The 22502-nt window shown below is 38.1% G+C and overlaps 1 protein-coding gene across 1 annotated transcript; it reads left to right on the forward strand.

Annotated features, from left to right (window-relative positions):
* Positions 1 to 1073: 1073 nt before the first annotated feature.
* Positions 1074 to 12650, forward strand: DBR1 (debranching RNA lariats 1). Its single transcript, XM_004278952.3, has 8 exons — positions 1074 to 1418; positions 2044 to 2168; positions 3972 to 4052; positions 6216 to 6301; positions 7821 to 8045; positions 10882 to 10962; positions 11215 to 11360; positions 11844 to 12650. The coding sequence occupies exons 1-8, from the start codon at positions 1222 to 1224 to the stop codon at positions 12535 to 12537; spliced, it is 1635 nt and encodes a 544-aa protein (XP_004279000.1). The 5' UTR covers positions 1074 to 1221; the 3' UTR covers positions 12538 to 12650.
* Positions 12651 to 22502: the final 9852 nt, after the last annotated feature.

Genomic DNA, 22502 nt, shown 5'->3' on the forward strand with positions numbered 1-22502 from the left:
TCATGAAAATAGTATCTTCCTTGTAAATTTGAAAGAAATCACCTATAAATCACTCATAAATGTCTTTCAATGGATTTATGTCTTTGACTTTCCCAGTCTTTTTTTTTGTTTAACATCTTAGTATAGTAGTATAATTGCTTTACAGTGGTGTGTTAGTTTCTGCTGTATAACAAAGTGAATCAGCTATACATAAACATATATCCCCATATCTCCACCCTCTTGCGTCTCCCTCCCACCCTCCCTATCCCACCCCTCTAGGTGGTCACAAAGCACCGAGTTGATCTCCCTGTGCTATGTGGCTGCTTCCCACTAGCTATCTATTTTACATTTGGTAGTGTATATATCCCAGTGTCTTCTTATTGTCATTGTTTTGTTTACATCTTCTGCTTCATTTTGAATTAACTTTGGTGTCTTTATTCCTAGAAATTGTTTATCTAGTTTTTTTTTAATGAGCAGAGATGGTTGTATTATTCTCCGTATTATCTTGATTATTTTCTTGATTAAATTTGCCATAAGGGTTTTATTTGTTTGCTTGTTTCTGCCTTGGCCACTAATTCTTCAATTGTCAGTCTGGTCATTTTCCCTCCTGGATGTTTTCGAGATATTCATCTGCTTTCATTGAGCTTGCAGTCTAGTTACACAAACAACCATTTGGTAGGGAAATGAAGAGTCCCTGGCCCCTTTAAAAAAAAAAACTGATAATTTTAGAAACTCTTCGAGGAGATAATTTCAAAATCCTCAGTGAGTTTTTACGTTTTATTTTAAATTTATTTTTATTTCGGGTGTCTTAAAAAATCGTTTGTTTAATCGTTTCTAATCACTTTCAGGCAATTATCTTTGCCGTGAGAAGTTCATCCTAAGTTTGATTTTATCAAACTACACTATTTCCGGGAATTTTTGTTTGTTTGTCTTACTACTCTGGTTTTGACTTTTAGCACCTGTCAGGCTGCTCGGACTTCAAGAACCACCTGCTACAACAGGCAAAGTACGAGACGATTTAAAAGCTCCCTGGAATCCGTGTTGGTCATTCCCTTCCCGACCTCTCTCTCGCGAGATTTGGAAACCGGAAGTGAATTATATTGCTGGAGTCTCAATTGCAAGAGGCGGCGTCTCAGTTAAGGTTGGCGGGATCTGAGCGATCAGTCGGGTCTTCGTTGTCCGGCCTGGGCTGGCTCTGGTTTAGGGGGTTGCGGGCAGCGCTCCCTGCCTCGGGTCGGCAGCATGCGGGTGGCTGTGGCCGGCTGCTGCCACGGCGAGCTGGACAAGATCTATGAGACGCTGGCGCTGGCGGAGCGGCGCGGCCCGGGACCGATAGACCTTCTGCTATGCTGCGGCGACTTCCAGGCTGTGCGCAACGAGGCCGACCTGCGCTGCATGGCCGTGCCGCCCAAGTACCGCCACATGCAGACCTTCTACAGGTGAGGGGCGTGGCTTGGGCCCGGGCCCCCGCGGTGCGAGGTGTGACTAGCCAGCGGTGGGGGCTGAGAACCCGGGCTGAGTTGGAATCCTGTCTGCCACTGACCCGCTGTCTCTCTTAGTTCCCGTCTTTGTTTACGCTGTGTGTCTAGGAACTGGCGCTTAGTAAATGTCACTTTTCTTCTTTCCATTCATCTGTTTTGTTTCGGAAGGGATCGCAGCCTGAGGGGAAAATCTGGAGGAAGAAACTGACAGGTTAATCTACTTTATGCTTAATAGGACTCTGGGACTACTTCATTTATTGATCTAGGAGTTTTTATTGGACGCTTGCTATGTGCTAGTCCTCATTCTAGAAACTAAGGTTGTTGCAGTGAACTGACAAAAGTTTTTGACCTCATTGAATATACGTTGGCTTGAACCCAAGGTGGCGGCCCTGAATCATTCTTAAGGACAAGGATGGACAATTCGTTTAGAAAGGGCTTAACTTTTTATGATGAGCTCAAGTTTTTTTTACTTCGGACCTTATTTTGCTTTTCTGCTATGCCTAATAGTACAGGCATGCCCAATTGCTTTTCTCCATGTCTCATTTCTGCTATGCCAATTGACAACTTTACCCTTATGTTCTAGGTATTACTCTGGAGAGAAAAAGGCTCCAGTTCTCACAATTTTCATCGGGGGTAACCATGAAGCCTCAAATCATTTGCAAGAGTTACCCTATGGTGGCTGGGTAGCACCAAACATTTATTATTTAGGTATGTGTTCGTGGGTAATTTCTTGGTCTGATGGCATGGAAGAGCCTGTCAGGATTTGTTTATCAGTTGATCAGCATCTTGAAATGTATGGTGTTTTGGGAATGTCTCTTGATTTAAATAATCATGAAAATTTAATTAAAATAATTCATTTAAGTAGGTAATCATGAAAATATGGCCATGCATCATCTAGTGCTTTAAGCAATACTTAATATAACTGCAAAGAGCTTCTGTATGATTTGCAATCCCTTAATTTTTTTCTTACTCTTCTTATTAAATTAAAAAAAATGAACTTTTTATAATGGAAATATTTAAACATACACAAAAGTAGAGAATAGTATAATGAATCTCTGTACCTATTAAACAGCTTTAACAACAATTGTTGTTCTGCCATCCTTCTTTCAACCCACTCCCCGCCTAAACTCTTGTGGGAGGAGGTGACAGGAGTATTTTATCTATTTATTTATTTGGCTGTGTCAGGTCTTTAGTTGTCGCATGTGGGATCTTCCTCGCGGTGCGGTATCTTCCTTGCCGTGGGCAGGCTTCTCTCTAGTTGTGGCGCCTGGGCGCTCTGGAACTCCAGAGTGTGCTGGCTCAGTAGTTGCGGCATGAGGGCTCTAGGGGCTTAGGGGCATGTGGGATCTTAGTTCCCTGACCAGGGCTCAATCCCATGTCCCCTGCATTGGAAGGTGGATTCTTAACCACTGGACCACCAGGGAAGTCCCAACTGGAGTATTTTAAAGCAAACCTCAGCCATCGGATTATTTCACCTGTAAATACTTTAGCATGTGTTTTTAAGTGATGAGGATTTAAAAAAAATACCACAACTACAGTACCATGATTATACCTATTACCTATCATTATCTGTTGCCTAGTTCATGTTCAGATTTCCCTGATTATCACAAAGATGTCTGTTTTACAGTTGACTTGTTCAAATAGGGTCCAAACAAGGTCCACACTTTCATTTGATTGTCATGATTCTGAAGTCTCTTAGACTATAACTGTCCCTTTTCGCACTCTCTTCTCCCCCAAACCCCCATGCTGTTTATTTGTTGAAGAATATGGGAAATTTATCTGGCAGAATTTCCCACATTCTGGGTTTAGCTGATTGGATTTCCTTGGGTTGTTTAACGTGTTCCTTTTATCCTCTGTGTTGCTTATAATCTGCATTTAGATTTATAGACCTGATTAGGTTCAGGTTCAGTTTTAGTCCTTTTAAACTATACAGTCCTTTCATCTCTTTATTTAAATGTTTAGAGGTATTTCTAGTGATGACATTATAACTTCAGAAATTTAATTTCTCTATGCCATTACTGATGGATCAACTTTTGACAACTGTAGTATTGTGAGAAGGTGAAATTGTCTGAAGATGATCAATCAAATGAAATAGAGAAACTACACGTTTCTATATTCTATAAGTCAAAGGTATATATTATATATACCTTATATATAACATATAAATCCATCATAGGACATTTTCCCCTATTTCCCCCGCCCCATCCCCACATTCCTTTAGGTACCAAATTTATGTATGTCTGTTTCCCTCTTCACACTCCCTGTCTCATTTGTTCCTTCTTTTCTGCTCAGTCTCTTGCCTCCGTAGTCTGTCTCCCTACTCTATGTTATATATTGTTGGCATATTTTCTATGTAAAAGAGTAACCTCATCATGACACTTAATTTTCAAATAATTTTAAGACTGCATGATATTCTAGGCCTCTAAACTGTTTGTTCAGTTAGTAAAGATTGCTTTAAAAAAATGATTGCTTTTGCCTACAGTAATTTTATTTAACTATGTAATTTTTCAGGCTTGGCAGGTGTAGTAAAATACCGAGGTGTAAGGATTGGTGGAATCTCTGGTATCTTTAAATCTCATGACTATCGAAAAGGTATTGTTATGCTTCTTTTTTTTTTACATTTTATTACATTCTTTTTTTTCTTTTTTTAATTGGAGTACAGTTGATTTACAATGTGGTGTTAATTTCAGGTATACAGCAAAGTGAGTATTGTTATTCTGAGAACTGTTTTTAAACTTAGAACTTCCATGCCCCATAGTAACTTAAGCATAATATACAGTTTGACTTTTTCATTGGATTTCTCCTATGAACTGATTAATTTATTCTTAAATTTATATTATAAAATATTTTATAAATATGAAAAAATAGAGAACACTAGAACGTATTATCTGTGTATACACCATCTAGTTTTATTTGGTATTTTGCCACTTTTAGTTTTGATTTTTAAGAAATAAAAGAGTACAGATACAATCGAAGTTCATTGTTTATCTGTCCTCAGTCCCATCTCTCTCCTTTTATTCCTCCCTTACCTCACCAGGCAGTCACTATTCTGAATTTGGTGTTTATCATTCACTTGATTATTCTATATCATTACCATATCAGTAACAGCTTTAAACAGTGTATTATATAGCATGTTTTAAACTTCATATAAGTGTATAATTTTACATGTATCTTTCTGCAACTTGCTTCTTTGTTTAATATGTTTTTTAAATCCATGTTGATACATGTAACTCTGTCATTTAAATTTGTGAATAGTATTCCATTGTATAAATATACCACACTGTATCTGAATGAATTATATCTTGATTTTAAAGTTAAAGGAATAGCTTGGATCCACATTGATTTTAAAATTTCATGAATTAAGTTGACAGCTAAAACTTACATCCTCAGTGTAACTGTTAAATCACAAGTCTGTTCCTTGCAGCCCTGTTCCCCATGATTCTGAACTATTGTGATGGGTCTGCAAAAATAGGCCATCTTCTACATGGCAGGTGTGGGCACAAATTGGAACCACTCTTTGGAGGAAAATTAGTAACATCTGTGGAAATTATAGAAGTATTCTTACTCAGGAGTTCTACTTCCAGGAATTTATCTACAGATATATTCCACAAGTGCAAAATGATATAAACAAATGTATTTCAGCCTTGTTTGTAATAGCAAAAGATAGGAACTAGTTAAATGTGTCATGATATAACTATACAGTGCAATGCTATGAAGTCAAAAAGAAGGAAAAAAGAAGCAGCTCTATGTGTGACTAATATGAAAAGAACTCCAAAATAAAGTGAAAAAAACAAGGCACAGAACGTGTATAAATTATACTGCCACTTGTATAGAAAGAAAAGGGAGGATAAAGAAATATGTATATTATATGCATAGATGACATCCCTGGAATAAAATACTGAAACCTGATTAACGCTGGTTCCCTGTAGGTAGGGTTACTGATGGGGATGGGGGAAGGAATAGGAGAACCCTGTCAGCTTGTTTTAGCAGCTTGATTGACGTAAAATTTATGTACCATTGTAAGTACACAATTCAGTGATTTTAGTAAATTGTAGAGTTATGCAGCCTTTAGCACCATCTGGATTTAGAACATCTCTATCATGCCTAAAAGTTTTGTGCCAAACTTAATCCCTGCTCCCACGCCAGCCCTAGGTACCCACTAGGGTCTACCCTCCAGGAGGAATACTTTTTACCCTATGCCTTTCTTTTTTTTCTTTATTTTATTGAAGTATAGTTGATTTACAATATTGTGTTAATTTCTGCTGTACAGCAAAGTGATTCAGTTACACATATATATACATTCTTTTTCATATTCTTCTCTATTATGGTTTATCACAGGATATTGAATATAAGTCTCTGTGCCATACAGTAGGACCTTGTTGTTTATCCATTCTGTATGTAATAATTTGCATCCGCTAACCCCAAACTCCCAATCCATCCTTCCCTCACCCCCACTCCCCCTTACCCTATACCTTTCTGATGGTATCTTTTAAATCTTAAACTATGTGACTAAACAGTGTATTCCAAAATTAAATATAATTTAATTTAAAAAATCATAAGCCTCCCACTTATCTAGATTTATAGTTGGTGATCAGTTATTAGAAAATACCAGCATTTTGAGTGTTTTTTTAATAAAATTTTCAAGAACCAAAAGCATTGATGACAAGCATCAGTTTTGGAGAAGTGTACGTATGTATTTATACTTGCAGTATTTAAGGGAGTTGATAATAGCTTATTTCTCTTCTTCAATTTAAGGTCACTTTGAGTGCCCCCCCTATAATGCAGCTACAATAAGGAGTATCTACCATGTGAGAAATATTGAAGTCTACAAATTAAAACAGGTATGTAAAAAGTACATTACAGCAGACTTGAAAAAATGGTAAACTAATTCTCTACCGGAATGTATTTTGATCTGCTACTTCCAAGAAGAGCTCAATTCTGTATTTCCACAATTTGGATCTTGAGTTGTTTTTAGGAGGTTCACAGATGAACATTTTTTAGATTTTAATGGCTATACATTTATTTTAGTGATTAATAATAAAATAAAATATTCGATCCATGACTTCAGCTACTATTCCTTAGGGTAAGGCTGAAGAATATATATTGGAATAAAGTTATACTTGAAAGAAAGTGTTAAATATTTTATTTTAAATAATGATATTAAATAGAAAATAATAGTGAAGATGATATGGGAAAATTGTGAAGGTGATAACCGAAACGCCGGCTCAACTGGAGAGTAAATGAAACTAGGTTTTTGTTTGTGAACCCATTAAATGTCTGACACCGGGCTAAGCAGCTTTCATCCGTGATAGTTCATATAACTGTCACTCAAATTCTGTCATGCAGCGTGTCCAACTTTGTCACACTAAGGGAGAGAGGCCAAAGGCTCAGATAGATAAAGTAACCTCCCGGACTTCCCACACAGTTAAGAGCCTGCCAGAGCCCCCAGGCTGGTAGAGCCTGCCAGACTGAACTCAGGCCCTTCCCATCATAAATACAGCCTCGACTGGAACATAAAGATGTTTACAGGTATGCCCCATTCATAACAGTTACTTACCTTTTACTTTTTACTTTTACTCATCTAAATCCTACTGGTCCTTGGAGACCCAGCTTAGATTTCACTTCCCAACCAGTGTTCTAGTTTAAAGTCCTCACCCTTCTCTGAATTTTTGTAGCACTTATTGCCCATACCAGCTTTTCAGTGGTTAATCATGTCTATCTTACCTTTTGTATTTTCTTGAACACTTACTTAAATTATTTTAATTTAGTTGTCCAAGTATTTGCTTTGGATTACTTGACAGTATGGAGTATATTTTGTGTTCTCCCCAAGAAGACACCAGCTACCTTAAATACCTCTAATATAATTTTTGTAGTAAACAGAGAGGTTTTTTTGGTGTTTACTATGTGAGTCCATCAGAAAAAAAAAAAAAAGGTTTACTGTAGGTTAGGTTTACTGTATCATTTACATTACAAGTCTCATGAAATCTGGACATTGATCTTAAAACAGTAGTTTCTTTACTAAAAGGGAAAAGAACAGTGCATGTTGTAGATTTTAGAAACCCAGTGCTAAAGACCTCAGCTGATTGGCAATCTAATCAAAGTGTGTCTCTATTGAACTGCCTTGCCACGGAAAATAAAGGTGATTTGTCAGGCAGAGAGAAAGGTGTTTCTCTTTGCCTCGACGAGTGAGTAGCTCAGTATTTCTGTGACTTCCTTAAATAAAGTGTTCTTAGAATGAATTACACAGAAATCTACAGATCTCCGTGGGTAAATGGTTGTGTGGCGGTGGAGAGAAGGGAGGGGATTGCTTTTGGTTAATCTGTTTTTAAGAGCTTTCTTTCTTTTCTTTGTCTGTTAAAGCTGAAGCAGCCTATGGACATATTCTTATCTCATGATTGGCCGAGAAGTATATATCATTATGGAAATAAGAAGCAACTTCTTAAGACTAAATCTTTTTTCCGACAAGAAGTGGAAAATAACACATTAGGAAGTCCCGCTGCCTCAGAACTTTTAGAGCACTTAAAACCTACTTACTGGTTTTCTGCACACCTTCATGTGAAGTTTGCAGCCTTGATGCAACATCAGGTAGAAAACAAAATGCTTATTCTTTGATTTAACAAGCAGTTATTGAACATCTACGGGCTAGGCCCTATGGGCATAGTTGGAAAGTTAGAGAAAGAGATCAAAGATAACTTTCCTTTTGTGAATAACTCAGTATGCAGTGGGGAGAAGGGACAAGCAAGCAATTATAAAATAGTGTACTAAGTTTGTGACAAAAAGTGCTTGGGATACTGTGGGAACACCTAAGCCAGGCCATGGTGAGATGGGGATGTGGACAGAGAGATGAAGGGATAGAGAAGGTTTTCTAAAGGAGTTGATGGTGCCAGGAAGAAGCAGATTATCAGGGTAATCTAGGCCCAGGGACCGATGTGTGCACAGGCTGGAAGGTCTGAGCGCGTGGTGCCTTTGGGGAAGTGCAGCTGGTCCCTGGGGCTGAGGCACAGGGAGAGATGAAGCTGGAGCAAGATCATAGCTGCCTTCTGGGATATGCTCTGGAGTTTGGGTTTTAACCAGGAGGTAATGGGGAAGGTTGAAGTCAGAGTTTCATTTCAGAAGGATTAGATTGGCAGCAGTTTTGTGTGTGGATTGGAGTAATGTTAAATGGGAGGCAGAGGAGGCAAAAGATGAGGTTCTAACCTAAGGCAAAGGGGGAACACAGAGAATGAAGCAGGTTCCAGAGAGATTTTGGAAGCAGAATCATCAGGATTTAGTGACAGAGGGAGGAGTGAATCTAGAATGACTCCCAGAGTTTTCCTTTGGTAATTGCATGGGGATGGTGCTTGATGCAAAGTAGAAAATAAATACTTACTTAGAGTTAGACTTTAATGGAACTATGCAGTTCTTCCTTTCACCTCTGATTCTGGTTGAATTCTGACTTTCCCATAAAGTATCCCATAGGAAATACGTTTAGAAAATGCTGGGTTAACAAAGTTCGGGATTTCTTCCCAGAGGCTTGTGTAGAATTTCTGCAAGTCCAGTGTGCTAATGGGCATTACCTTTCTCTGAGATGGCGGAGGGGTTGTGCAGCGCTTCCTGAACTTACCTGACCAAACCCTTTTCTGCGGTAGAGGTACACTTCGGTGATGCTCTTCGCACACGGTCTGGAAGATTCTGTCTGAAAACATTCCTGTGGGCCCTCTCTGTTGTGGGCTTATTCTTACTCCCCAGCTTCACTGGGAGAAGAAGGCGAGGTTACTCTTGCATTTTCCTATGGGCTGTTGCCAGCGTGATTATCCTCTTCTCACGTCCAAGTCTTCTGTTTCTGTCAGTCACCTTTCCCACATCTGTGTTACTCTCCTCTGTCTCTTGGGGCTCATGATGCTCTTGGATTGCTACTGAAGCACCTAATTTGCTACTTTTCCCTGATTCTGTCTTCTGTTGTCAACCTTGGGGACTTGTGTCTCTGAATTAATATGTTTGATCCCTTTTTGTTGCTCCTCAACTGCCTCTGACTTCACTGGTATTCTGTCTGAGCCCTTTTACTAACACCAAAGGTCATCTTTCCTCAGAACTGCCCTGCTGCCAGGATCTGCCCGTGATCTCTGTGCATCCCACCTCTCAGTCCCTCCCCACCACTGAATTGAAACCTGGTCCTCAGCAGGGTGTCCCATCACTTGCTTCCTTGTCTTTCTTTCTCCATGTGCCTTGCTGTTTTTTTTGTTTGTTTGTTTGTTTTGTTTTGTTTTGTTTTGTTTTTTTGCGGTACGCGGGCCTCTCACTGCTGTGGCCTCTCCCGTTGCGGAGCACAGGCTCCGGACGCGCAGGCTCAGTGGCCATGGCTCACGGGCCTAGCCGCTCCGCGGCATGTGGGATCTTCCCGGCCCAGGGCACGAACCCGTGTCCCCTGCATCGGCAGGCGGACTCTCAATCACTGCGCCACCAGGGAAGCCCTGCCTTGCTGTTTTTAGTGAGTCACTTTTTACTTCTTCCAGTGTGACCTTCATGTTTGTGATCCTCCCATGTTTCTTTCTGCTGGTTCACTTTTTAAAAAAGAACTTTATTGGAGTATAATTTCCATATCAAAAAATTCACCTGCTTTAAGTGTAGAATTCAGTGATTTTTAGTAAATTTCCAGAGTTGTGCAAACATATAATCTAGTTCTAGAACATTGCCATCACCCCAAAAGATCCTTTGTGCCTCTTTGCTGCCAGTCTTTGTTCTGTCAGCATTCAGCCCCAGGCAACCACTAATCTGTCTTGTCTCTATGGATTTGCCTTTTCTGAACATTTTATATAAGTGGAATCACAAAATACATAGTCTTTGGTAACTGGTTTCTTTCCTTTACTTGCTTTTGAGGCTCATTCTTGTTGTCGCATGTGTCAGTGTTTCTTTCATTTTTATTGGTGAATAGTATTTCATCCTATGGAGTATATATATATGTATATATATATATATATATATATATACATACATATATATATATCTACTTTGGTGTTGTATCTAAGAATCTTTGCCTAACCCAGGGTTACAAAGATTTTCTCCTATGAATTCTTCTACGAGTTGTATAGTTTTAGCTCTGCCAATTTACTTTTAAGCTCTTCCGTTGTCTGATCTTTAACCTTTGTGTTATATGCTTTGGTTTATGTGTGTTATTTGCTTTGATTTAACATTATCATTACCACCATTTCTTTCTGTTTTGACTATTGTAAGGAAATTGAAGCCCAGGCCCAGAGAGTGTAAGTGCCTTGCTTGTCATTGCACAAGGGGGTATAGAGCTAACTTGTTTTGGAAAAGTAACCATTGTTCCTTTGACACACAACTTAGGGGATTGGGTAATGAAGATTATTTCCATCCTTTTCAATGTCTGAATTGCTTGTGATGTTTTAACGTTCTTTCTTAAATCATGGTTCATATTGTCTAGGCCAAGGATAAAGGACAGTCAGCCAAAGCAACCAGATTTCTAGCCCTGGACAAATGCTTACCACACAGAGACTTTCTTCAGGTAAAAAGAAAATGAAATAACTTTGCAATATAGTTTTACTCTTCCAGTGATTAAAAAAAATTGTCTCCTTGCAGAAATTATCGGTGCTGTTTGTAATCTATGTGTTCTGAGATTTCTTTGGGAATGTTTAAGTTACATTCATGTTTGTAAGCTACTAAATTAAATTCCTTTCAAACTTTACTCTTATATTGACATTCTTAGAATATTAAAAATAGATATGTACTTCTTAAAATCACCAATTTCTTCTTGTAGGTAATAGATATAGAACACGACCCCAGTGCTCCTGATTACTTGGAGTATGATACCGAATGGCTCGCCATTCTCAGGGCTACTAATGATCTTACGAATGTGAGTGAGCGCCTATGGAATATGCCTGAAAATAATGGCCTGCATACGAGGTGAGTCTGACCTTCTTTAGGATTTTCCCTCTCCATTGTATGCACAGTTTCTGTCCCCTCCACCTTCTTATTTTTTTAAATCAAGGGAGTTATTGCTACAATTCAGAGTTTATTGACTGGTATGAAAATTGCAAGTTTTCCGTCCGAGAGATCCAAGAAAATAGACTGCTGAGCGCCAACCCAAAGAAGTGTATAAGTGCAGCAAACTATAAGCGCATAAGCGCATGAAACCTTAAGACCGTGGAGATTTGGTTCACACATTAAAATAATTTGTACTTGTTTTAGGCAGTGAGTTAAGGACAGCTTTTTCTAAGAATTGTTTTAATCTCAAAATGGTCCTTTGCTAAGTTAACTATAATTTTATGAAGTGGAATTCTGAAATGTGGTTTATTTTTTAATGCACCTGCCGTCCATAGTTAGAGCTCATCATTTGTTGTCCAAGGCTGATAAAATATAAAAAGCTATTGTTTTGGACTTTTCTAGGTGGGATTACAGTGCAACAAAAGAAGCTATGAACGAAGTATTGGAAAAATTGAATCATGACCTCAAAGTTCCATGTAACTTTAGTGTAACGGCTGCTTGTTATGACCCTAGCAAGCCACAGACACAAATGCAGTTGGTTCATAGGATCAATCCTCAGACTACTGAATTTTGTGCCCAACTTGGCATCACTGACATTAACATCAGGCTTCAGAAGGCCAAGGAAGAACAGCACTTGTGTGGTGACTATGAAGAGCAGGATGACGTGCAGAGTAATGACTCTGGAGAAGACCCTAGTGAGTATAACACAGACACATCTGCCCTGTCCTCTATTAATCCAGACGAAATAATGTTAGATGAAGAAGAGGAATATGATGATAGTATTGTAAGCACACACAGTGACATGAATACACCATCTGTAGAACCATCTTCTGATCAAGCTTCTGACTTTTCTGCAAGCTTCTCTGACATCAGGATCTTGCCAGGTTCCATGACTGTATCTTCTGATGATACATCTGGTTCCCCAGTTGGCAAGGAGGGGAATCGCGGTGACCCTGTGGAGTTGGGGGATGGAAAGGACTTAACCAACGTGCTGTTGAAGAGACTGAGTGATGAACATGAACCTGAACAAAGAAAGAAAATCAAGAGGAGGAATCAAGCCATCTATGCTGCAGTGGATAATGATGATACAGCCTAAGACAATTTACTTGTTTTAGTGTTATATGTAGATATGTGATTTTTGAGACTATATTTTTAGAGCTGGATCTTTGACTCAAGACTTAACTTTGTAATAATGAAGTTACATAAATTTTAGTTAGGTATCGACTTTATCTTTAGGCCTTTGTATGTTTCAGATTAAAAAAATATTAAACTTTCATATATTTACTTGATTGAGTACCCCTTTTTCTGAGAACATACATTATTCACTTTCAGTTTTTTCAGCAAGCACTTATTGAACACCTACTTTGTACCAGGCACTCTTCCATAAGATGGCACTACAAAGATGAGTAAGACAGGGGTTTTTACCTTCATAGAGTTACTATCACTGTAAATATTTTGGTGTATAAAATATGGCATATTTTGTTTTACAGTTAAGTCATTATTGTATATATACTTATATATGCTCCCTTTTCGTTTATTATAAATATTTTCTCTGGTCAGCTCTTAATGTCTATCGAATATAATTGAAGCTGAAGAGGGTAGATAAGATTTCAGGAAATAAGTACTAAACATTGGCAAACATAAAATCTTATACTTAGTTGATGAGATTAATATAACCCTGCTGACTTTTACATATTATATTTTAGCTTTAGGTTTAATTTTAATGTGACTATACAGGTCATGTGGGGCACAGTTCAGCTTAGTATTAATTACTAGCAGGGAATAAAATAGATAACCAACAGGGACCTAGTGTATAGCACAGGGAACTATACTCAGTATTTTGTAATAACCTATAAGGGAAAAGAATTATCCTAGTAGAGATGGAAAGTGAAAGTAATTTCTGTAGAAGGAATAGTGTTATCGAGGGACTACTGGTTCAGGTGGTTTCAGGAGAAACTACCAAACCTTTTAAAGGTAACCACTAATATTATGCAAAGTGTTCCAAAATATAGAAAATGAAGGAAAGTTCAGTTTCTTTTCATGACGCTAATATAACATTGATATCTAAATCTGACAAAGGTTGCGCAAAGAAACCACAAACCAATCTCACATATGAATATTGAGTCCCAATTGAAGTCCTAAATAAAATATTAGCAAACAGAATCTATAGCACATTTTAAGATACAGCATGACTGATACAAAGATAGTTCAATATTAGGAAGTCTGTTCATATAATTCACCCAGTAATAGATCTAAGGACAAACAATGCAACACCCATTTCTGATTTTTTTTGAAAAGTAAAATCTAGCATCTTGTTTAAAAGGGAAATACTATAAGCATTCCCATCAAAGGAAAGTGAGAGCAAAATCAAGGAACAAGATACCCACTACCTCCTTTATATTTTAATATTGGTGAAAACAATGAGGGGAATCAGAATTGTAAAGGCAGAAGCATCTTTATACAGATGACCTGAATGTTTCGTTGGAAAACACCAGAATATTAAAACTAAAACTAAGATACCACTAAAGTAATATGTAAATAAAGTAATACAGCAAAGTAATGTTATGAACTGAACATACAAATCAATAGTTTTCACATACACAATTACTAGTGAGTGGCATGATATAAGCAAAACAACAAAAATACTTAATGAGAAATGCATAAAACCTGTAATGAAAACCTTAAAATGCACCCGAAAAATGCAAAAGTAAACCTGAGCTAATAGAAAATCATCTCTTATTCCTGGATAGATAAACTCAACATTTTAAAGATGCCAATTCTCAAGTTAACGTATAAATTTAACATCCTAATCAGAATATCAACACATGTTTTTTGTTTGTCTTTCTGGAGCTAGACAAGTTGATTTTAATGCTTGTGGATAAATAAGTTAGAACAGACAGGAAAATCCCCTGCAAAGAGTAATGGACATATGCTGGGCATAACAGCTATTAAAACGTAATACAAAGCCTCTACAGTAATTAAAACAACATAGTACTGGTTCATTAGAGGACAGGCCAATGGAACAGAAAGACAAGAAATAGGCCCAAACATATATAAGAGTTTAGTATAGTATTTAAGTGACATCTCAAATCACTGAGGAAAAAGACATTTTAAATAAATAGGATTGGGCCTTGGGAAAGAAACTTTTTTTTATATACCAAAATTAACTCCAAATAGATCAGAGATATACATGTGAAGAATGAAACCATATAAATACCAGATGAAAAATGGGTAAATTTCCTTTTAATCTGGAACTGAGGAAAGCCTTTGTAACTGTATCTCAGAATCCAGACACAGTAAAAGACTGACACATTTTTTTGTTTTTTGTTTTTTTGCGGTACGCGGGCCACTCACTGTTGTGGCCTCTCCCGTTGCGGAGCACAGGCTCCGGACGCGCAGGCTCAGCGGCCATGGTTCATGGGCCTAGCCGCTCCGCGGCATGTGGGATCTTCCCGGACCGGGGCACGAACCTGTGTCCCCTGCGTCGGCAGGTAGACTCTCAACCACTGCGCCACCAGGGAAGCCCAAGACTGACACATTTTGACTATATGCAAAAATAGATAACTTTTGCACGGCAAACAAAACAAAACACCATAAACAATATTAAAAGATAAATGACAAACTGGAAGAATGTATTTGCAACTCATATCACAGACTCATCCTTCCAAAATATAAAGAACTCTTTATATAGACTCAGTAATTAAACTTGTAGGAATAGGTCCTAAAGATACATCTCCAAAATAAAAGAAAGCATAAGCACAAGAGTATTCATTGTAGCATTATTTGTAATAACAAACCATTGGAAACAGTCTAAACGTTCACCAGGAGAAGATTGGTTGAACAAATACCCAGTGGAGTAACACACAGATTTAAAAAAGAATGTGGGTTGGGGGGGGGGGGCTTCCCTGGTGGCGCAGTGGTTGAGAGTCCGCCTGCTGATGCAGGGGACACGGGTTCGCGCCCCAGTCCGGGAAGATGCCACATGCCGCGGAGCGGCTAGGCCCGTGAGCCATGGCCGCTGAGCCTGCGTGTCCGGAGCCTGTGCTCTGCAACGGGAGAGGCCCCAACAGTGAGAGGCCCGCGTACCGCAAAAAAAAAAAAAAAAAAAAAGAATGTGGGACAAAAAAACATGTATATAAATGTTTATAGCAGCACTATTCTTGACAGCCAGATAGTAGAGGTAACCCAAATGTCCATTCAACTGATGAATGAATACATAAAATATATACCCACACAACAGAATATTATTCAGCAATAAAAAGGAATGAAGTACATATGCTACAACATGGATGAAACTTGAAAACATTATGCTAGGTGAAAGAAGCCAGATCCAAAAAAAAAAAAAGAAAACACATGTTGATTGATTTCCATTTATACGAAATGTCCCAATTAGACAAATCTATAGAAACAGAAAGTAGATTATTGGTTGCCCAGGGCTGGGGGAAGGGAATGGGGGGTAATGAAGAATGACTGCTAATGGGTATGTGATTTTTTTGGGGGGTGACAAAAATGTTCCCAAATTAGATTATGGTGATGGTTACACAACTCTGTGAATATACTGTAAATATGAAAACCATTGAATTGTACACTAAAAAAAATGGGAGATTCTCATGAACTGATACAGAGTGAGTTTTAGGTTATACTAAGTTAAATCAAGGTAGAGAGCAGTGTATATTTTCTGTGTGAGAAGGAAATTTCCTTGCTTTGCTTTTTTTCTTTTAGTTTTGACTTTGTAAAACATCTACATGTTTCAAAAGTCAAAACTTTTGAAAAACTGAAGTATAGTTGATTTACAATATTGTTAGTTTCAGGTGTACAGCAAACTGATTCATATATATATATGTATACATACATATATATATCATCAGATTATTTTCCATTATAGGTTATTACAAGATATTGAATATAGTTCCCTGTGCTTTACAGTAAATCCTTGTTGTTTATCTATTTTATATATAGTAGTATGTATCTGTTAATCCCATATTCCTAATTTATCCCTCCCCATCCCCTCTTTCCCCTTTGGTAACCATAAATTTGTTTTCTACGTCTGTGAGTCTGCTTCCGTTTTGTAAATAAATTCATTTGTATTATTTTTTAGATTTCACATATAAGTAATATATAATGTTTGTCTTTCTCTGACTTACTTCACTTAGTGTGATATTCTCTGGGTCTGTGTTACTGCAAATGACAATATTTCATTTTTTATGGCTGACTAATATTCCACTGTATATATACCACATCTTTTTTATCCATTCATCTGTTGATGGACACTTAGGTTGCTTCTGTGTCTTGGCTATTGTAAATAGTGGTCCTATGAACATTGGGGTGCATGTATCTTTTTGAATTGCCGTTTTTGTCTTTTATGGATATATGCCCAGGAGTGGGATTGCTGGATCATATGGTAGCTCTATTTTTAGTTTTTTAAGGAACCTCCATACTATTTTCCATAGTGGCTGCACCAATTTACATTCCTACCAAAAGTGCAAGAGGTTTCCCTTTTCTTCACACCCTCTCCAGCATTTATTATTTGTAGACTTTTTTTTTTTTTTTTTTTTTTTTGCGGTACGCGGGCCTCTCACTGCTGTGGCCTCTCCCGTTGAGGAGCACAGGCTCCGGACGCGCAGGCTCAGCGGCCATGGCTCACGGGCCCAGCCGCTCTGCGGCATGTGGGATCTTCCCGGCCCGGGACACGAACCCATGTCCCCTGCATCGGCAGGCAGACTCTCAACCACTGCACCACCAGGGAAGCCCTATTTGTAGACTTTTAAATGATGGCAATTCTAACCAGTGTGAGGGGGTACTTCATTGTAGTTGTCAAAACTATATTTAAAAGGTATACTCGGGGTGGCGGGGTTGGATGAACTGGCAGATTGGGATTGACATATATACACTATTGATACTATGTATAAAATAGATAACTAATAAGAACCTACTGTATAGCACAGGGAACTCTACCCAAGGCTCTGTGGTGACCTAAATGAGAAGGAAATCCAAAAGAGAGGGGATAGATGTATACATATAGCTGATTCACTTTGCTGTACAGTAGAAACTAACACAGTATTATAAAGCAACTATACTCCAATAAAAATTTTTTAAAAAGGTATACTCAGAGATGTCTTCCTCCCATTCTGAACCCCTTCATCCTGTTACTCCCTTCCCAACTCTTTGCATTAGTTTCTAGTTTATCCTAGTGTCTGAAATGGTGATGTCACAGGTGGACCTTTAAAGGTCATTGATTTTTGGCCTGCAAGCATTAATTCCCCTTTCTGGTAGCGGCACCACACATTATTTCTTTGGGAATCACCACTACTGCACTGGTGTCCTGCCCTAACCTGTCCAAAGGCAGTCATGTGACTCAAGTTATAACAGTTGGATGCTCCCTCCTTGGAATATGGGTATTGATCAGAGAGATAAAAAGATGAAAATGGTTGTTCCAGTGGCAGTACCCAGACAAAACTCTACAGCAGTTTCTCAGAATTGCTCTTTTTTTAACCTAGTGTTTCAGCATTCCTTTCATCTTCTAATCCCAACTCCCTATTTGATCTCCTTCCACTAAATTCCCCTCTTGTTTAATTTAGCCAGCATGAGTTTTGGTGCTTGCAAGCCAAATACCCTGACTGATACATGTGCTCCTGGATGTTAATGGGCTTGTAATTAAGATAGGGGAAGAAAAAGCAAAATAAGAAAAGTATGGCCCTCTTCTATTATGTTTTTTTTTATCAGCTTAGGCCAGATATTTATTCATTCATTCAAGAAATATTTATTGAGATAAATATGTCCCAGTCACTATACCAGGGATACAATGGTGAGAAAAACCAGTTATAATTCCAGCCTTCATGGAGCTTAAAGTACAATGAGGGAATTTAATATTAATAAAATAATCGCATCCAAAATTGTGAAATTCCAACTATGGCAGTGTGCCAAGTGACAGGAACATAGTACTACAAGAGCAAATCAAATGGGATATCTGAGCCGCAGGTTTTGTTTAATATAATACCTACTGGAGGTCTTGGTTCAAGCTATAAAATAAGAAGGGTTGTACTCCCTGGGGAATATAGCCAATATTTTGTAATGGCTGTAAATGTAAAGTAACCTTTAAAAATTGTATAAAAGGAAAAAAGAGGGCTTCCCTGGTGGTGCAGTGGTTAAGAATCCACCTGCCAATGCAGGCGACACGGGTTCGAGCCCTGCTCCGGGAAGATCCCACATGCCGTGGAGCAACTAAGGCCGTGTGCCACAATTACTGAGCCTGCGCTCTAGAGCCCGCAAGCCACAACTACTGAGCCCAAGTGCTGCACCTACTGAAGCCTGCGTGTCTAGAGCCCGTGCTCCACAACAAGAGAAGCCACCGCAATGAGAAGCCCGTGCACCGCAACGAAGACCAAACACAGCCAAAAATAAATAAATAAATTTAAAAGAAAGAGAAAAAGGCTTTGCCCTAAGCAAATGAGTATATATTTATGCTATAAGCAGAAATAAAATAACAGCTGTATCTCTAAAAAAAAGAAAAGAAAATAGGTACAAAGTTTGGAAAGGAAACATTATTTGCAGATCATCTATATCTAGATCACCTATATAGGAAGAAATAAAGTAAAATAAAAAGATTCATACAAATAAACAAGGTCAACAAAAGTTTACCAGATTCAAAGAAAACTTTAAAAATCACAGCATTTTTTTTTTCTATAACAGCAATCATCAGTAAGCAAAAGTGACAGACACAGCAACACAGCAACAAGAAAAATGAAAACATTTCTGGAAAATAATTTATCAAAAATGCACAAGACTTCAGTAGAGAAAAACTGAAAACTGTATTAAAGGAAATAATTTAATATTTAAATAAATGAGGAAATGGTCTAGGATTCTGGATGTGATAGCTTAACATTGCAAAGGTGTCAGTTCTTGCCAAACCACCTGGGAGAAAATATCGACTCCATCCTGGGAATTTAGCAAATCTGGTAAGTTAAATTTTAGTATAAATTATAGTAGTGAAATTATAAAGAAGATTCAAAATCAGTTCCTAAAAGTGTATAAAAGAATGGTAACAAGAAAGAATGCTGTGAATTATTGATGTGACCACTATCTTTATTTTTAATGTATAAAATGTGGAAAGGAAATGTTAGAGAAGAATATCAAAGGATTCCAAAGCATTTCAGTTGCTTTCCTTTGTCCATTTTGGACTTCTCCATGTATTGACTTATTGAATCCAAGATAGGAAGTTCCTGATGATTGCCTGAATTCTTCATTAGTAATTTTATCAAACTTCTCAACTCTCATCATAAGTCTGTGCTCATCAGTCACTGTTGGGATACTCAATTGTTTTTATTCAAACTTTGTTTTTTTTTTTTGAATTGCTTATATATTCACATAGTATTGAATTCCAATAGTACAAGTAGCATATGATGAAAAATCTCTTCCTGTCTGTTTCCTAGTCACTCAGTTGCTTTCCCTAGAGTCAATCAATAGTTGAATTTCTTTTTCTACTCTCTTTTGAGAATGATAGTGGCAATCCATGCATTTTCTTATTTATTTATTTATTTATTTTTTTGCTGTACGCGGGCCTCTCACTGCCGTGGCCTCCTCCGCCGTGGAGCACAGGCTCTGGACGCGCAGGCCCAGTGGCCATGGCTCACGGGCCCAGCCGCTCGGCGCCATGCGGGATCCCCCCGGACCAGGGCACGAACCCGCGTCCCCTGCACCGGCAGGCGGACTCCCAACCACTGCGCCGCCAGGGAAGCCCGCATTTTCTTCTTTACCGTGCTTTTTCTCACTTAAAATATATATCTTGGAGGTGACTGCATGTCCATATATAAGTCTTCCTTATTTTTTATGGAAGCATATTATTCCATTGTATGGATGTATCTAAGTTTATTAAACCAGTCCCTTCTGATGGACATTAGGTTTTTCACAATCCTTTGAAAATAAACACAATGCAAATGAAAATATATGTCATTTCACTCATGTGCAACTAGATCTCTAGGATAAATTCCTGGTAATAGAATCACTGGACACAGGGTATATTATTTCATAATTTCAATAAGTATAGCTTAACTGTTCTCTGATGAGGCTATACAGATTTATGCTTCCAGCAATGTGTGAAAATGATTGTTTCTCCACACCTTTTCCCACACCTTATTTTATTAAACTTTATAGGCATTGAGAGATAAAAAATAGTATCTCAGGGCAGCTTTTAATTATCTTATGGGTAAGACTGTCTTCATATATATTGAAATCTATTTGTATTTCTTTTACTGTAGACTTCCTGGTCATTGCTTTTCCCTAATTTTCTACTGGGTTGAAGTTTAATTTCTTACTTATTTATAAGGTTTTTATGTAACAGGCAATTTATAACTTCACTATTTGATTGTCTCTGACTTACTATTAAGGAGTCTGTAATCATGGGGTCTTTAGGTCTTTTTTTTTTAAATAAATTTATTTATTTTATTTATTTTTAATTTTTTTGGTTGCATTGGGTTTTCGTTGCTGCACACGGGCTTTCTCTAGTTGCAGCAAGCAGGGGCTACTTCGTTGCAGTGCACGGGTTTCTCATTGCAGTGGCTTCTCCTGTTGCTGAGCACAGGCTCTAGGCATGTGGGCTTCAGTAGTTGTGGCACGTGGGCTCAGTAGTTGTGTCTCGCAGGTTCTAAAGCACAGGTTCAGTAGTTGTGGTGCACGGGCTTAGTTGCTCCATGGCATGTGGGATCTTCCCGGACCAGGGCTTGAACCCGTGTCCCTTGCATTGGCAGGTGGATTCTTAACCACTGCGCCACCAGGGAAGCCCCTTTAGGTCATTTTAATAAAATAAAATTATAAAATCAAATAAAACACAGAATCAGAATACTAAACAAGACAAGTGTATAGTTACTGAATTATTGTTAGGTGAACACCCTTATAACTATATTCCAGGTCACCCAGATGACTAGAACTTTGCCATTTACCACGGAAGTCCCTCCATGGCTCCACTCTGATCTCAATATCCTCCCTTCTTCCAAAAGTATCCATTATCCTGTCTTTATAGTAATCACTTTCTTGTGTTTCTTTGTAGTTTTTCACCTGTGGGCAATCCTACATACTGTAGTTGAGTCCTGTCCATTCAAAAAATTGTTATGTCTTTAAGGGGCTTTTAATCTTCATGATTTCGCTTCATTTTTTCTCTTCTTTACACTTTTTCAGCTGGAGATTCAAGGACTTTTGGTGTCTGGAATCCCACAGTCTGGATTTTGCTTTTGGTGCAGTTCAACATGCTCCTCTATCCTCTGTTTTTCCTGCAGATTGGCAGCTGGAGCCAGATGCTTGATCAGACTTAGGTCAAATTCCTTGGAAAAGACCGTAGGTGGTGCTGTGTTCCTTCATCAGCAGGTGCACCATGTCTGCTTTTCATTCTTTTTGTGATATTAGCAGCATTTGATGCCCAATGTCTAGATCCAATAATTTATTGGGAGTTGAAAAATAGTGATATTCTAATTCAGTAATTTTTTTTTATTAGTTTGAATACCTTTTATAACAATGCTATTTTTATAGCCAGTAAACAATAGTGCAATTGTGTATGGGAAATATAGGATAAATGTTTGATTCTTTCTCTTACAAGTCTTCAGATAGTGACTTGAATCCCTATCACAGTCCAAAACTGGTCAATCAGTTTTAAAAACCTATGGACTAAATCATATTAAATGAGTTTCAATCAGTTGCACTTATGCCTTAGAAAGCAAAGAGTGTCCCATTTTTTTAGTAGAAACCCCTACTACTGAATCATTTTGACATGACTCTTTCCTTGCTATCTGGCATGAAAATATATTCCAGACTCATCTTGTACCTTTTTTCTGCCTCAGGCATGAAATGAATCATTTCCCCCCAAAAGCCCTTGTTTCTTTAGTGAGACAATGTATCTCAAGACCATAATCTGGGTACAAACATTGTTAATTATAATTGGATTGGTCATTGTTTCTAGGCCTCTTCAATGGACAGAGCTAGGAAAAGGGCACACACATACACACACATGACAAAACACCTCATGCATTCACACTGATACTTCCAATCTAAAGTCAGGATTGCAGGATGTTTCCC

This window comes from Orcinus orca, chromosome 5 (assembly GCF_937001465.1).
Source record: "Orcinus orca chromosome 5, mOrcOrc1.1, whole genome shotgun sequence".
NCBI lineage: Eukaryota > Metazoa > Chordata > Mammalia > Artiodactyla > Delphinidae > Orcinus > Orcinus orca.